We start from the raw sequence: 15836 nt of genomic DNA on the forward strand, positions 1-15836 counted from the left end.
TGCAGCATTTATGGATGTGAGAGTTGGACTCTGAAGAAGGCTGAGCGCCGAAGAATTGATGCTTTTGAACTGTGGTGTTGGAGAAGACTCTAGAGAGTCCCTTGGACTGCAAGGAGATCCAACCAGTCCATTCTGAAAGAGATCAGCCCTGGGATTTCTTTGGAAGGAATGATGCGAAAGCTGAAACTCCAGTACTTTGGCCACCTCATGCAAAGAGTTGACTCATTGGAAAAGACTCTGATGCTGGGAGGGATTGGGGGCAGGAGGAGAAGGGGACGACAGAGGATGAGATGGCTGGATGGCATCACTGACTCGATGGATGTGAGCCTGAGTGAACTCCGGGAGTTGGTGATGGACAGGGAGGCCTGGCGTGCTGCGATTCATGGGGTTGCAAAGAGTCGGACACGACTGAGCGGCTGATCTGATCTGATCTGATTCTTTCAAGAAGCTTCTCCCCATGTTTGTTTTTTCCTCCCTCTCCCGGTTTATAGGAAATCCTCCTCTCCAGATAATTCTGAGTCTCTTCCATTTTTTCCCCAATAGCCCTTTCCCTGAGTCCTCATAAGGCCCGTGCCTTGGAATGCTGTCCGCTGTCGTCTTCATTTAGATGTTCTCTGTTGGCAGTGTCAGTCACTGCATCATCACGGAGATCTACTGGCCGCAGCAGGCCAGGGACCATGCTGGATCCACGGTGAATAATCTGCCTCGTCCTTCTGAGACCACACACCCTGTAGAGTAGTTTTTCTTTTTTCTCCTAGTCCAGTTTCCAAGGACCTGAACTGCAGTCAGTGATTCTGCAGGTGAAAAATTCTGGAGTGGTATCACATGGCTTTATGCAGGCATCCTACCCAGCACCTAATGACACTAAGCTCCTCTAGCTTGATTGGTTATCTGGATGAGGAGTTTCCAATCCTGGGGTAGACAGAAAGACATCTCTGCTCTGCATGAATATTTGAGTGTGTGTGGCCAAGCCCCGTTCTAAAGAGGTGAAGATTTTCCTGTCTTGTTGGTTTTCTTCCAGAATGAGTCCTAGCTGGGTTCCCTGGGTGGTGGCCTTCTTATCCACGGTTCTCAGGCTGGATGCTTCTGTGACTCAAGGCAGAGATTCTCCAGGTAAGAACATAGTGATTTCTTTCAGGTGTAAGGCACACATTGACATGGGGGAGAGAGGCCTTTCCCTACAGGTCCAGGCTCCAGTCCAGACAGGAAGCAGATCTGGCTTTGGAGAATCTTCTTTTTTCTCACAGAAAAGCTTTCCCTCCCTCTTTACCACATGAAATGGACCGGTGGGGGAAGGGACTTCCTGTCCCAGAGCCACTGATTCAACAAAAGGGAAACATATTGCTTGCTCAGGGTCCTTATGGTATTGATGGCCATCTGGAGAACTGGGAAAAATTGAGGCAGGCTGAACATAGCCACTGTCCTTCAGCCAGGAGTTTAAAGATTGTGACTGCTTCTCTTTGTGACTGCTTCTTTATGCACATATGGACTTGACTGCTTCATTGGACATTTTTAAGCCTCTGTAACATGGTCAGATTGTACCGAGCGATTGGACAAACAGGAGAAATTGAATATGTGATGCCCGTCCTCAGGTTGCCAGGTACATATGCTTATTGATATCTGTCTAGCTGAGAAGTTAAGCTACACAAACGTGAAGTGACAGTACATTCCGAAAACATATTTATCAGAAGAAAACAGGACACAGCATTCTAAAAACAGAACCCCTTTGAACGTCAGTCTCGTTAAACACAAAAGAGGAACAAAACCCTAGAGGTGGGGAGGGTGGGTCTGAGGAGATCATTGTTCTTGGAGAACAGAAACCTCTCTGAGCTTATAATTTCTATTAAACAACAACACACACACACACACACAATCAGTAAGACCTAAACTCTGACACAGATCTGACTGAAACATAATTATTTTTCTAATTTAGACTGTAAGGTGAAAGAGGGAATTGGAGATTAGAGACTCATCTGAGTTTGAGATCAGTCTGGCTGACCCAGGAAGGATGTTGGCCTCCTGACACTCAGCCCAGCAGTTCCTCTGCACTTAGACATGAAGGCAGGTCTGCATCTGAGATCAGGATCACCCTTCACATCTCAGCCGAAATGCCGTTTCTTCAGGGAGAAATCGTCCCTGGTTAATTTGCACTACTAACCCATTTGAAAGTCCTTTTGCGTTGTTCTCAAGTGCACAGAGTGGAGTTCTCTTTCCCAGCGAGCTCACAGCGCCTTGTCATCACTCCCTTCTCTTTATCCTCACTCCCTCTCTCCCTTCCATTCCAACTAAGTCTCAGGGTGGCTTTAGAAAAGATGTAGCAGTTTTTTTGTGTATTTGAAATATTAGTAAATGTCATCATGTGTTGAATTACATTCTATTTTTTAAAAAGTTTAATTTTTAAAATTAATTTTTATTGATGTGTAGTTGGTTTACACTGTTGTGTCCGTTTCTACTGTAGAGCAAGGTGGGTCAGCTATACACACACATGTATCCCCTCTTTTTTGGATTTCCTTCCCAGTTAGGTCACCGCAGAGCACTGAGTCGAGTTCCCTGTGCCCTACAGTAGGTTCTCATTAGTTTTCTGTTTTATACATAGTATCAATAGTGTATATACATCAATCCCAATCTCCCAGTTTCATCCCCACCTGACCTCCCATTCCCCACTTATCGATATGTTTGTTCTCTACGTCTGTGTCTTTATTTCTGCTTTGCAAATAAGGTCATTTATGCCATTTTTTCTCGATTCCACAGACGTGCATCAATATTTGATATTTGTTTTTCTCTTTCTGACTTGCTTCACTCTGTATGACAGTCTCTAGGTCCATCCGCATCTCTACAAATGACCCCATTTTGTTCCCTTCTGTGGCTGAGTAATATTCCACTGTACACGTGCAGCACGTCTGCTTTCTCACATTCTGCTTCTTTTCTTACTTGACCCAAATGCTCTTGAGTTCTACCTTGGTGGTGATGTGTCTGAACTGAAGCCCCGTCTTTATTGATGGGGAAGCAGGTCAGGAAGGGGAAGTGTCTGTTTCTATGTGACACCAGTATATGCAGAACTAAAACTCCAGTCAACTGAGACCTAGCCCATGGCCAGGTACCAGTTTCTCTCTTAAAATTACCCATATCTTCAAGTTTAAGGCAGCTATCATTATCTGAGTCTGTTTGGACTGCTATGACAAATACCACAGATTGGGTGGCTTATAAACAACAGACATTTATTTCTCAAAGTTCTGGAGGCTGAGGAGTCCAAGATCAAGACTCCAGCCTGGTTGTGTCCTGGGAAAGGCTGCCATCCTGGTTCGGAGCTGGTGCCTTCTCTGTGTCCTGACGTGGTGGAAGGGGCTGGGGCGCTCTCTAGAGCCTCTTCCCTAGGGGTGCTAATCCCATTCATCAGGAGCCCATGCTCCCAACTGAGGTACCACCCCCGACACCACCAACTAATACCATCACCCTTGGGATTTGGGATTTCAACATATGAATTTACCATAGTAAACAGTCACACTTTTTCTCACCTATGAAGATTGATTAAATAACTTTGGAAAATTAAAACTGTTTTGGAGAACATGAGCCATTTAGAAATGAGGTACAGTGTATGAAAGTTAATACAGAGCTCAAACTAATCACTACCAATACTAGGAACGTACTTTGAGGGTAGAAAATCATAATGGAGAATGAGTTTGATTTTTATTTTTCTACTTATTTACTTTAAATTTATTTTTATTGAAGTACGGTTGAATTACATGTTGTGTTAATTGCTGCTGTATGGCAAAGGTACTCAGTTATATGTGTATATATATATAAATATGTACATACTGTTTTATATTCTTTTCCATTATGGTTTATCACAGAATATTGAAGGATTTAGATTTTGTTTTTGATTTGGAGTTTTAAAAATAATTATTAAAAATTTATTTAATTACTTTGAAGTGCTTGGTCTTCTTTGCTGCGTGGGCCCTTCTCCAGCTGGGACAAGCAGGGGGGTACTCTCGAGTTGCTGTGCGTGGGCTGCTTGCGGCAGTGGCTTCTCTTACTGCCAAGCACGGGCCCCAGGGCGTGCAGCGGCAGCAGTTCTGACTCCCGGGTGCTCGAGCACAGGCTCAGTGGTTGTGGCCCACGGGCTTGGTTGCTCTGCGGCAGGTGGCATCTTCCTGGATCAGGGATCGAACTCGTGTCTCCTGCATTGGCAGGCAGATTTTTTTTTTTTTTTTTTAAACCACTGAGCCACTAGGGAATCCCTGGATTTGGATTTTTTAATTCACTCTTCAGCAGAAGTGCTTAATATTAAAGGCTCCAGAGAAGGTTTAAGCTTATATTCCTTATCACTATGTTATTACAACCACTAGAACTGTACATATACGGCCAATGATGGTGATGATGATGATAAAGGCATATTCAAACCAGGAATTAATATTATTTTGCCCAAAGTTGATAGAGGTAATGAGGTCATTACCTTACTAGAGCCAACAGAGGGGATGAGGTCTCTGAGTAATCGTGCACAGGAAAAGGTACAGGAGAAAATTCTTGAGAAAACCCATATGAGTGGAAAGTAGAAGGGAAATTTCTACTACTGTGAATCTGCTCTGCATTTTTTTTTAACCCCACCTCCATCTTCCTTTCAGTTTACTCCAGAAGGAACATACAGAATGATCCTGCTGATGGCAAGAAAATTGAACTATTCCGTACAGGGATGGTTGGTTTTGACTTGATAATAAGGAGAATTAAAAGTCTGGGCTTCTGCAAGCCTGGGCTGGAGACACTTAGCACTTTGTCTGGCAAAATACAAACAGTCTATATATATTGGACAAATGATTGTATATTTGTTGAATGAATGTTCGTGTCTCTGGACTCATTTTGACTTGCTCCTTTGGGTGACACGTCTCCTATTTGGCTGGCCTGATAGGCTGGACCTCAGGCTTCTTTCAAAGAAGAAATGGTTTTCTTTTTTAAAAAAATTTATTGGAGTATAGTTAATGGCAATCCACTCCAGTGTTCTTGCCTGGAGAATCCCAGGGATGGGGGAGCCTGGTGGGCTGCCGTCTATGGGGTCACACAGAGTCGGACACGACTGAAGTGACTTAGCAATAGCAATAGTTAATTTGTAATGTTGTGTTAGTTTCAGGTGAACAGCAAAGTGAATCAGTTATACATATACATACGTCCACTCTTTTCATTATTTTTTCCCCCATATAGGCCATTACAGAGTATTGAGTAGAGTTCTGTATGCTATACAGCAGGTCCTTGCTATTAGCTATTTTATATACAGTGGTATATATATCTCATTCCTGATCTCCCAATTTATCCCTCCCCTTCTTACCCCTGGCGACCATAAGTTTGTTTTCTATATCTGTACTCTATTTCTGGTGTGTAGGTAAATTCATTTGTACCCCCTTTTTTTTTTCTGATTCCACATTTAAACAATACCATATGATATTTGCCTTTGACTTACTTCACTTAATATGATAATCTCTAGGTCCATCCATGTTACTGCAAATGGCGTTATTTTGTTCTTTTTTATGGCTGAGTAATCTTCCAGATGTTCAAGCGGTTTTAGAAAATGCAGAGGAACCACAGATCAAATTGCTAACATCCACTGGATCATCAAAAAAGCAAGCGAGTTCCAGAAAAACATCTATTTCTGCTTTATTGACTATGTCAAAACCTTTGACTGTGTGGATCACAATAAACTGTGGAAAATTCGGAAGGAGTTGGAAATACCAGACCACTTGACCTGCCTCTTGAGAAACCTGTATGCAGGTCAGGAAGCAACAGTTAGAACTGGATATGGAACAACAGACTGGTTCCAAATAGGAAAAGGAGTACGTCAAGGCTGTATATTGTCACCCTGTTTATTTAACTTATATGCAGAGTACATCATGAGAAATGCTGGGCTGGAGGAAGCACGGGCTGGAGGAAGCACAAGCTGGAATCAAGATTGCCGGGAGAAATATCAATAACCTCAGATATGCAGATGAGACCACCCTTATGGCAGAAAGTGAAGAAGAACTAAAGAGCCTCTTGATGAAAGTGAAAGAGGAGAGTGAAAAATTTGGCTTAAAGCTCAACATTCAGAAAACGAAGATCATGGCATCTGGTCCCATCACTTCATGGCAGATAGATGAGGAAACAGTGGAAACAGTGTCAGACTTTATTTTCTTGGGCTCCAAAATCACTGCAGATGGTGATTGCAGCCATGAAATTAAAAGACGCTTACTCCTTGGAAGGAAAGTTATGACCAACCTAGACAGCATATTAAAAATCAGAGACATTACTTTGTCCACAAAGGTCCGTCTAGTCAAGGCTATGGTTTTTCCAGTAGTCGTGTATGGATGTGAGAGTTGGAGTATAAAGAAAGCTGAGCACCGAAGACTTGATGCTTTTTAACTGTGACGTTGGAAAAGACTCTTGAGAGTCCTTTGGACTGCAAGGAGATCCAACCAGTCCACCCTAAAGCAGATCAGTCCTGGGTGTTCATTGGAAGGACTGATGCTGAAGCTGAAACTCCAATACTTTGGCCACCTCATGTGAAGAGTTGACTCATTTGTAAAGACCCTGATGCTGGGAAAGATTGAGGGCAGGAGGAGAAGGGGATGACAGAACATGAAATGGATGGCATCACCGACTCAATGGACATGAGTTTGGGTGGACTCTGGCAGTTAGTGATGGACAGGGAGGCCTGGCATGCTGTGGTTCATGGGGTCACAAGGAGTCGGACACGACTGAGTGACTGAACTGAACTGAATGTTCCATTGTATATGCGTACCACTTCTTTTTTAAAGAATGGATGTCTATTTGCTAAGAGGAACCAGGGTGGGACCCAGAGGAGCAGAGACTACTTTGTCAGATTTACTGAGGTCAAAGCCCTCCTCTCCAATCCGTATGGTTGGTCGTAATATACCAGGTAGGGGTTTCCTAAAGATGGGGGCTAGTTCATAGTCTTTTTTTGTTTTTCCAGAAGATTTTGTGACCCAGGCAAAGGCTGACTGTTACTTCACCAATGGGACAGAAAAGGTTCGGTTTGTGGTCAGATTCATCTTCAACCTGGAGGAGTATGCACGTTTCGACAGCGACTTGGGGATGTTTGTGGCCTTGACGGAGCTGGGGAAGCCGGACGCTGAGCTGTGGAACAATCGGTCGGATATACTGGCGAGGAGTAGAGCCTCTGTGGACATGCTCTGCAGACGCAACTACTATCTGGGTGCACCCTTCACCGTGGGGAGGAGAGGTGAGGTGGGAGTTGGGGTCTCCTTGCTGGGAGCCTGGGCGTGGCTCTTCTTCCTTGTCCTGGGCAGGTTCCTGCTTCAGGATCTCTATCCATCAGGGTCAGGTGCAGGGGAGACTATATATGACCTGTCCCCAGTTGTGACTCACTGTCCTCAGGGGTCAGGTCACTGTGGTCTTGGTCCCAGATACCAGTTCTTGGCACCTTTCAGGGCTAGTGTCTTCCCGAACACAAGGAAAATTGTGGGTGTGTCTGATAAAGCCCACATCCTCCTTGCGGACACTGACGCTTCCAGTGTCTGAGTCCTGGGGTGAGCTTCCCCCACATTTCCGGTTGCCATGTGGGTGATCTGGGGAAGAGATTCAGGGCAGAGACAGCCACTAAAGGCACTCCGGGGTTGGCTTTGTGGATTTCCTTCACCACCTCTCATTTTTTCTCTCCCCTCCTAGTACAACCAGAGGTGACGGTGTATCCGGAGAAGACCCCAGCCCTGCAGCACCGCAATCTGCTGCTTTGCTTGGTGACAGGTTTCTACCCAGGGGACATCAAGGTCACCTGGTTCCGGAATGGACAGGAACAGAGAGAGGGGGTCATGTCCACTGGCCTCATCAGGAATGGAGACTGGACCTTTCAGATGACGGTGATGCTGGCCATGACGCCCGAGCTTGGAGAGGTCTACACCTGCCTCGTTGACCATCCCAGCTTGCCGAGCCCTGTTTCTGTGGAGTGGAGTGAGAACCAGCTTGTACTTTCTGGACCCAGCTGGGGTCGATCTGACTCTGGACAGGGCCTGTGTTACCTCCCTATTCATCTTGGCCAGAACACTAGCTCCTCCCTCTGACCTGAAGGAGTCATAGAAATTGGGGTTGTTGGGCTGGGGTGGAGAAAAATCATGGCAGATAGCTATCCTTGGATCTTCCAAGAAATAAGGAGGTCTAATCAGCTCGTCACTCACTTCTGGTTTTGGGAACTCGCGTCCTCTGGTACTTTGGCCTTGGCATTTAGGGGAGCATTCTTATTGGCCATCAGAATCATTAACAGAAACTCCATGAGTACAAACCTTAGACCCAAAGATGTATTCTTACTCTGGACAGCATTGTACTACTGTCCAGCACGGGCCCTGGGATTTCAGGAGAAAATGTTAGTCACTGTCATGTTCCACTCTTTGGGACCCCACGGACTGTAGCAGCCAGGCTCCTCTGTCCATGGGATTTCCCAGGCAAGATTACTGGAGTGGGTCACCATGCCCTCCTCCAGGGGATTTTCCCGACTCAGGGATTGAACCAGGGTCTTCTGCATTGCAGGTGGATGAAGTTTTAGGAAGGAGCACCAAATATTGGGAGCTTTTGGCCAACTTTGAGACCTGTTTCCCTTAGGAGCTCAGTCTGAATATTCTTGGAGAAAGATCCTGAGTGGAGCTGCAGCCTTCCTGGTCGGGCTAGTCTTCTTTCTGGTGGGAATTGTCATCCACATCAGGGCCCGGAAAGGTAGTAAGTTTTGAGGAGCACTCTGCCACCTACCCCCGCCTCCAGCTTCCCCCACTTTCTACTTTTCCTAACGTCTAAGATGTGTGACAGGGGAAGGCTGACCATACTTCTTAGGGATCACTGGGATAATCTTTTCTGAAGCCAGAAACATTCCAGGGGGTAGTTGGGGGTCACCTCCCACCACTCAGGATAATCACTTTTGATCCTAATTGATGCATTCTATTTCTTCCTTCTTTTTTTTAATTCCAGGACGTGTGGAGACTCCGTTGCTTGGCAATGAGGTAATGTCTCCTTCCTTGTCTTTGGGTCCCAGATCAGTTACCCAGCCTTTGGCAGAGGGAGGGATAAGATGTAAGTGGGTCTGACTGGGTGCACTGTCTGCTGAGTCCTTGCCCAGGAGGGTGGGGACCTCACGAGACTTTATCGCTCTCCCTGCAGGTCCCAAGAGCAGTGCTTCCGCCACCCTAGCAGCCGCACTAGGTTCTAATTGATGCTTCTCCCCGGGAGCCTGAAGACCCATCAGGTGGCCCTGGACCAAGTGAAGGACGCTGTGAGGTCAATGTTCGGGATGACTCATTCTGTGAGACCTTGGAGGAGTCCTGAACTAACTCTGGAGTGCTGTGTTCTGAGATCACGCATCTCTTACCCTCCTGCCCTTTGTCCTCCTTGTTTACACAAGTCCTCATTCCCAAGGACAGTGCCTAGAATTTCCCCCAAGACCTAGCTCCTTCCAGCCCCAAATGGTTTACTTTTCTGTGGTCCAGCTCCTGCCCTCTGAGTTGTGGTCTTCAACTTTCTCTCCTCCAAACGCAGCCCTGCAGTCTTCAGAAGACAAGTGTCCAGATAGTCACTGCTCCCTTTTCATTGTTTTTTGTTTGTTTTTGGCTGCACTGTGAGGCCTGCCGGCTCTTAAGTGCTGTGACCATGGATCAAACCTGTGCCCCCTGCAGTGGGAGTGAAGAATCACAACCCCTGGACCACTGGAGAAGTCCCGTTTTCACTGATTTTTAAAGTCTTTTTTTCCTTTAAAATAAAACCGAGGTACCAACAACCACGTAAAATGTGTTATTTAATACATGACTTAAGACAAAACCCTTGTAATCAACACCCAGTTCAAGAACTAGAACTTTTTTAGCCGCTGCAGAAGTCTCTCTGCTGTGGGCCAATCAACGCTCCTCCTCCCTCTTCTCGAAGGGAATTATATGTTTGCCAACTATTATACACAGGACAGAGGAATAAAAAGGTCTTACTCTTTAGGACAGGGAACTCTATTCAGTATCCTAGGATAAACAATAATGGAAAAGAATATGAAAAAGAATGTGTGTGTATACATATATATACACATATATACACAAATGAATGACTTGGCTGTGCAGCAGAAATTAACACAATATTGTACATCAACTATAACTCAATAAAATTTGCAAAAGTAATCCCTGGTGGTCCAGTGGCTAAGACTCTGCTCCCACAGTGGGGGCCTGGATTCAAGCCCTTGTCGGGGAACTAGATCCCACATACTGCAACTAAGTTTGCACACCACAACTGAACAAGATCCTATGAACCACAGCTAAGACCCATTGCAGACAAAGGAATAAATAAATATTTTAAAAGAGTAAATTAAATTAAAAAAAAGTAATCATATCTGGACCGTTATAACAACTACTTTAAAAAATTTCTTGGTGGTCTATTTACTCAAGTATATATTTTTGGGCACCCTAGCTTAGGTGTCTCTTTAAAAATTTAAATTTCTTTATTTTTAACCAGATAATTGCTTTATAATATCGTGTTGGTTTCTGCCATACATCAGCATGAATCAGCCACGAATATAGGTATGTCCCCTCCCGCGTGAACCTCCGTCCCACCCCCACCCCATCCCAGCTCTCTGGGTGGTCACAGAGCCCTGATTCGAGGTCCCGGGTCATACAGCAAGTCCCCCGGTTCTCTAATTTCACACGCGGCAGTGCGCATGCTCCAGCGCTGCTGCCTCAGCTCATCCCGCCCTCTCCTCCCCGCTCTGTGTCTGTCCTCTGTCTGCGTCTGCGTTGCTGCCCTGCAAACACGGTTCATTAGTGCCATGAGGACGGATGGCTCTAGATTCCATATATATATATACTTTGATATATGATATTTGTCTTTCTGTTCCTGACTTACTTCACTTTGTATAATAAGCTCGAGGTTCACCCGTCTTATTAGAACTGAGTCGAATGTGTTCCTTTTTATTTAGTTGTCATTTATGTTTATTCACATTTACAGGTTTCTCCTCCATCCCTTTCTGTTCCTATGATTAGCACAGTGGCGTTCCTGAGCTCTTGGCCCACACAGTTCTTTGCAGTCTGGGTTTGCTGACTGAGACACCCGGTGCCATTTGCCATGTCCCTCTGTTCTCTGCAGGTCTCGCACATCGGCATCTGCTTGAAGAGGTTGGATTAGACTTAGATGTCAGTCCTCTGAAACGTCCATAGGTGGTGCTGTGACCTCACCATGAGACACACACCCTGCTTGTCTCTCCAGTGAAGTTAGTAACCATTGCCTGGATCAATTAATTCCCTGGGAAATGTAGAAATGAGTAAGCTCCTGGAGTTGGTGATGGACAGGGAGGCCTGGTGTGCTGCAGTCCATGGGGTCGCAAACAGTCGGGCTCCACGGAGAGACTGAATTGACTGAACTGAATGTAGATAGGGGATGAGCTAATTCTATCATCCCTTCTTCATTTACATGCGTTGTTGCTTCTGTAAAGAAATCCTTCCCTCCTCTGAGAAGTGGTTTGCCACATGGTACTGCAGAAAGAAAAGATCAAAGTTGAATTCTTTCCCTTGATTTACTAGTGTCCAAGTTAAAGTATTTTTTGTAGTCTCATAAACTCAAGGATTTTAACGGTGACCTCTTAGGATTGGGCTCCAGAGTGTGCTTGGGAGGGGAAGGTAATAAGGCGAGAGAGGCAGTCACAGGTCTTATGTGGGTGAGCTTTTGGGGACAGAACAATCTCAACCGTAGCATCCTCAGCAAACCAGGGATGAGCTGAAAGAAGGCTAGGTTTCACGTCCAGGTGAGGGAAATGGTCACAATGCTAGATTAACCATCAAATAAAATTTCCGTTGAGAAAAGTTCAGAAATGTAATCATCTTTTTTTTTTTTTTTAACCTTGAAGATGTTTATTTATTTATTTACTTTACAATATTGTATTGGTTTTGCCATACATCAACATGAATCCACCACGGGTGTAGACGTGTTCCCCATCCTGAACCCCCCTCCCACCTCCCTCCCCGTACCATCCCTCTGGGTCATCCCAGTGCACCAGCCTCAAGCATCCTGTATCCTGCATCAAGCCTGGACTGGTGATTCGTTTCACACATGATATTATACATGTTTCAATGCCATTCTCCCAAATCATCCCACCCTCTCCCTCTCCCACAGAGTCCAAAAGACTGTTCTATACATCTGTGTCTCTTTTGCTGTCTTGCATACAGGGTTATCGTTACCATCTTTCTAAATTCCATATATATGCGTTAGTATACTGTATTGGTGTTTTTCTTTCTGGCTTACTTCACTCTGTATAGTCGGCTCCAGTTTCATCCACCTCATTAGAACTGATTCAAATGTATTCTTGTTAATGGCTGAGTAATACTCCATTGTGTATATGTCCCACAGCTTTCTTATCCATTCATCTGCTGATGGACATCTAGGTTGCTTCCATGTCCTGGCTATTATAAACAGTGCTGTGATGAACATTGGGGTACACGTGTCTCTTTCAATTCTGGTTTCCTCGGTGTGTATGCCCAGTAGTGGGATTGCTGGGTCATAAGGCAGTTCTATTTCCAGTTTTTTAAGGAATCTCCACACTGTTCTCCATAGTGGCTGTACTAGTTTGCATTCCCACCAACAGTGTAAGAGGGTTCCCTTTTCTCCACACCCTCTCCAGCATTTATTGCTTGTTGACTTTTGGATCGCAGCCATTCTGACCGGCATGAAATGGTACCTCATTGTGGTTTTAATTTGCATTTTTCTGATAATGAGTGATGTTGAGCATCTCTTCATGTGTTTGTTAGCCATCTGTATGTCTTCTTTGGAGAAATGTCTGTTTAGTTCTTTGGGCCATTCTTTGATTGGGTAGTTTATTTTTCTGGAATTGAGCTTTAGGAGTTGCTTGTATATTTTTGAGATTAATTCTTTGTCCATTGCTTCATTTGCTATTATTTTCTCCCATTCTGAAGGCTGTCTTTTCACCTTGCTTATAGTTTCCTTTGTTGTGCAGAAGCTTTTAATTTTAATTAGGTCCCATTTATTTATTTTTGCTTTTATTCCAATGTAATCATCTTAGACCCGAGTCGGCTTTGCTTAGGCAACCATGGGTAGCTGCTCTGAAAATGTGATGTGGTACTCCTACAGCCAGATGGCGATCGCGGTGGAATTTAAGTTGGTTTTCTCCAAGTTCAAGAAATGCAACAAGGTAAATGGTTGTCTAAGGAGGCCTTACAAATAGCTGTGAATAGAAGAGAAGTGAAAGGCAAAGGAGAAAAGGAAAGATATACCCATCTGAATGCAGAGTTCCAAAGAATAGCAAGGAGAGATAAGAAAGCCTGCCTCAGTGATCAGTGCAAAGAAATAGAGGAAAACAACAGAATGGGAAGGATTAAAGATCTCTTCAAGAAAATTAGAGATACCAAGGGAACATTTCATGCAAAGATGGGGAATAAAGGACAGAAATAATATGGACCTAACAGAAGCAGAAGATATTAAGAAGAGGTGGCAAGAATACACAGAAGAACTGTACAAAAAAGATTTTCACAACCCAGATAATCACGATGGTGTGATCACTGACCTAGAGCCAGACATCCTGGAATGTGAAGTCAAGTGGGCCTTAGGAAGCATCACTACGAGCAAAGCTAGTGAAGGTGATGGAATTCCAGTTGAGCTATTTCAAATCCTGAAAGATGATGCTGTAAAAGTGCTTCACTCAATATGCCAGCAAATTTGGAAAACTCAGCAGTGGCCACAGGACTGGAAAAGGTCAGTTTTCATTCCAATCTCAAAGAAAGGCAATGCCAAAGAATAATCAAACAACCACACATTTGCACTCATCTCACATGCTAGTAAAGTAATGCTCAAAATTCTCCAAGTCAGGCTTCAACAGTATGTGAACTGTGAACTTCCAGATGTTAAAGCTGGATTTAGAAAAGGCAGAGGAACCAGAGATCAAATTGTCAACATCTGTTGGATCATCAAAAAAGCAAGAGAGTTCCAGAAAAACATCTATTTCTGCTTTATTGACTATGCCAAAGCCTTTGACTGTGTGGGCTACAACAAACTCTGGAAAATTCGTAAAGAGATGGAAATACCAGACTACCTGACCTGCCTCTTGAGAAATCTGTATGCAGGTCAGGAAACAACAGTTAGAACTGGGCATGGAACAACAGACTGGTTCCAGATAGGAAAAGGAGTACGTCAAGGCTGTATATTGTCACCCTGCTTATTTAACTTCTATGCAGAGTACATCATGAGAAACGCTAGGCTGGAAGAAGCACAAGCTGGAATCAAGATTGCTGGGAGAAATATCAATAACCTCAGATATGCAGATGGTAGAAAATGGCAGAACTAAAGAGCCTCTTGATGAAAGTGAAAGAGGAGAGTGAAAAAGTTAGCTTAAAACTCAACATTTAGAAAACGAAGATCATGGCATCTGGTCCCATCACTTCATGGCAGATAGATGGGGAAACAGTGGAAACAGTGTCAGACTTGATTTTCCTGGGCTCCAAAATCACTGCAGATGGTGACTGCAGCCATGAAATTAAAAGACACTTGCTCCTTGGAAGAACAGTTATGACCAACCTAGACAGCATATTAAAAAGCAGAGGCATTACTTTGCCAACAAAGGTCTGTCTAGTCAAAGCTATGGTTTTTCCAGTGGTCATGTATGGATGTGAGAGTTGGAGTGTGAAGAAAGCTGAGCGCCGAAGAATTGATGTTTTTGAACTGTGGTGTTGGAGAAGACTCTTGAGAGTCCCTTGGACTGCAAGGAGATCCAACCACTCCATCCTAAAGGAAATCAGTTCTACATATTCATTGGAAGGACTGATGCTAAAGCTGAAACTCCAATACGTTGGCCATCTGATGCGAAGAACTGACTCACTGGAAAAGACCCTGATGCTGGGAAAGATTGAAGGCAGGAGGAGAAGGGGACGACAGAGGATAAGATGGTTGGATGGCATCACCGACTCAATGAACATGAGTTTGAGTGAACTCCAGGAGTTGGTGATGGACAGGGAGGCCTGGCGTGCTGCAGTCTATGGGGTTGCAAAGAGTCAGACACGACTGAGTGACTGAACTGAACTAACTGAACTCTCCAAGTTCATGGAGGGAATCCCCGTGGAAATCTGACATTTTCTAAGGGGATTTCCGCACTAGCCTCCGCATCTCCTTTTTCTCATGTTACCTCTGTCTGCAAGGCTCTGAATGGAGCAATGGGGGACATGGAAATTCATGGAAAGGAAAAGAGGTGATGAGGTGCTTTCCAGTCCAGCCAGAGAAGCCCTGTGTTTCTGTGCCCTCACGGCCTGTATCCTTCCCTCCGTCCTTAGGCCACTGTTGCTAATTCTTGCTGTCACCGACCATACAGAGGAAGTCTGCAGCTGTATCGGTACAGATATGGGTGAAGGACACATTGAATTTAATATTCTACAAACGGATCTTGTAGATACAAACTCAAATCTGGTTTATTATAACTCGAGTCAACAAGAAGCAAGTCCATTTGGAAAACTGACTGTTCTGTAACCTCAGGGCACTGACCAGCTCCCCAGTCACCACGAGATGTCACCTCATCACAGTGTCTAAGGCCTAGAAGGGACAGTAGAGATGATCTAGTTCAATCCACGCATTTTTCAGAGTATAATGGAGGCAGTCCTGCTAGAACTGAGCTTCAGGAGACAAGGAATTCTTTCTTCTTCCCCACCACTGATGGATTCCCGGTGCCTAGAACAGAGCTACTCAATAAATGTTGATTCAGTGAGAGCAGGAAGTCAAAAAATTCAGGCCCACAGATGAGATTAGAAAAAGAAACACATTTCTCTTTTTGATAGTCATATAAAAAATGGAAGCCATATCTATTCTAGTAAAAGTAACACAGGCCGTTC

General features: G+C 44.5%; 1 protein-coding gene across 1 annotated transcript; it reads left to right on the forward strand.

Moving 5' to 3' along the window:
• The first annotated feature begins 996 nt into the window (after positions 1-996).
• On the forward strand, positions 997-9822 carry LOC129646070 (HLA class II histocompatibility antigen, DO beta chain). The gene is made up of 6 exons (XM_055571752.1): positions 997-1113; positions 6956-7225; positions 7672-7953; positions 8599-8709; positions 8959-8990; positions 9148-9822. The coding sequence occupies exons 1-6, from the start codon at positions 1023-1025 to the stop codon at positions 9175-9177; spliced, it is 816 nt and encodes a 271-aa protein (XP_055427727.1). The 5' UTR covers positions 997-1022; the 3' UTR covers positions 9178-9822.
• The last annotated feature ends 6014 nt before the right edge of the window (positions 9823-15836 follow it).

Source organism: Bubalus kerabau, chromosome 3 (genome assembly GCF_029407905.1).
Source record: "Bubalus kerabau isolate K-KA32 ecotype Philippines breed swamp buffalo chromosome 3, PCC_UOA_SB_1v2, whole genome shotgun sequence".
Taxonomy (NCBI): domain Eukaryota; kingdom Metazoa; phylum Chordata; class Mammalia; order Artiodactyla; family Bovidae; genus Bubalus; species Bubalus kerabau.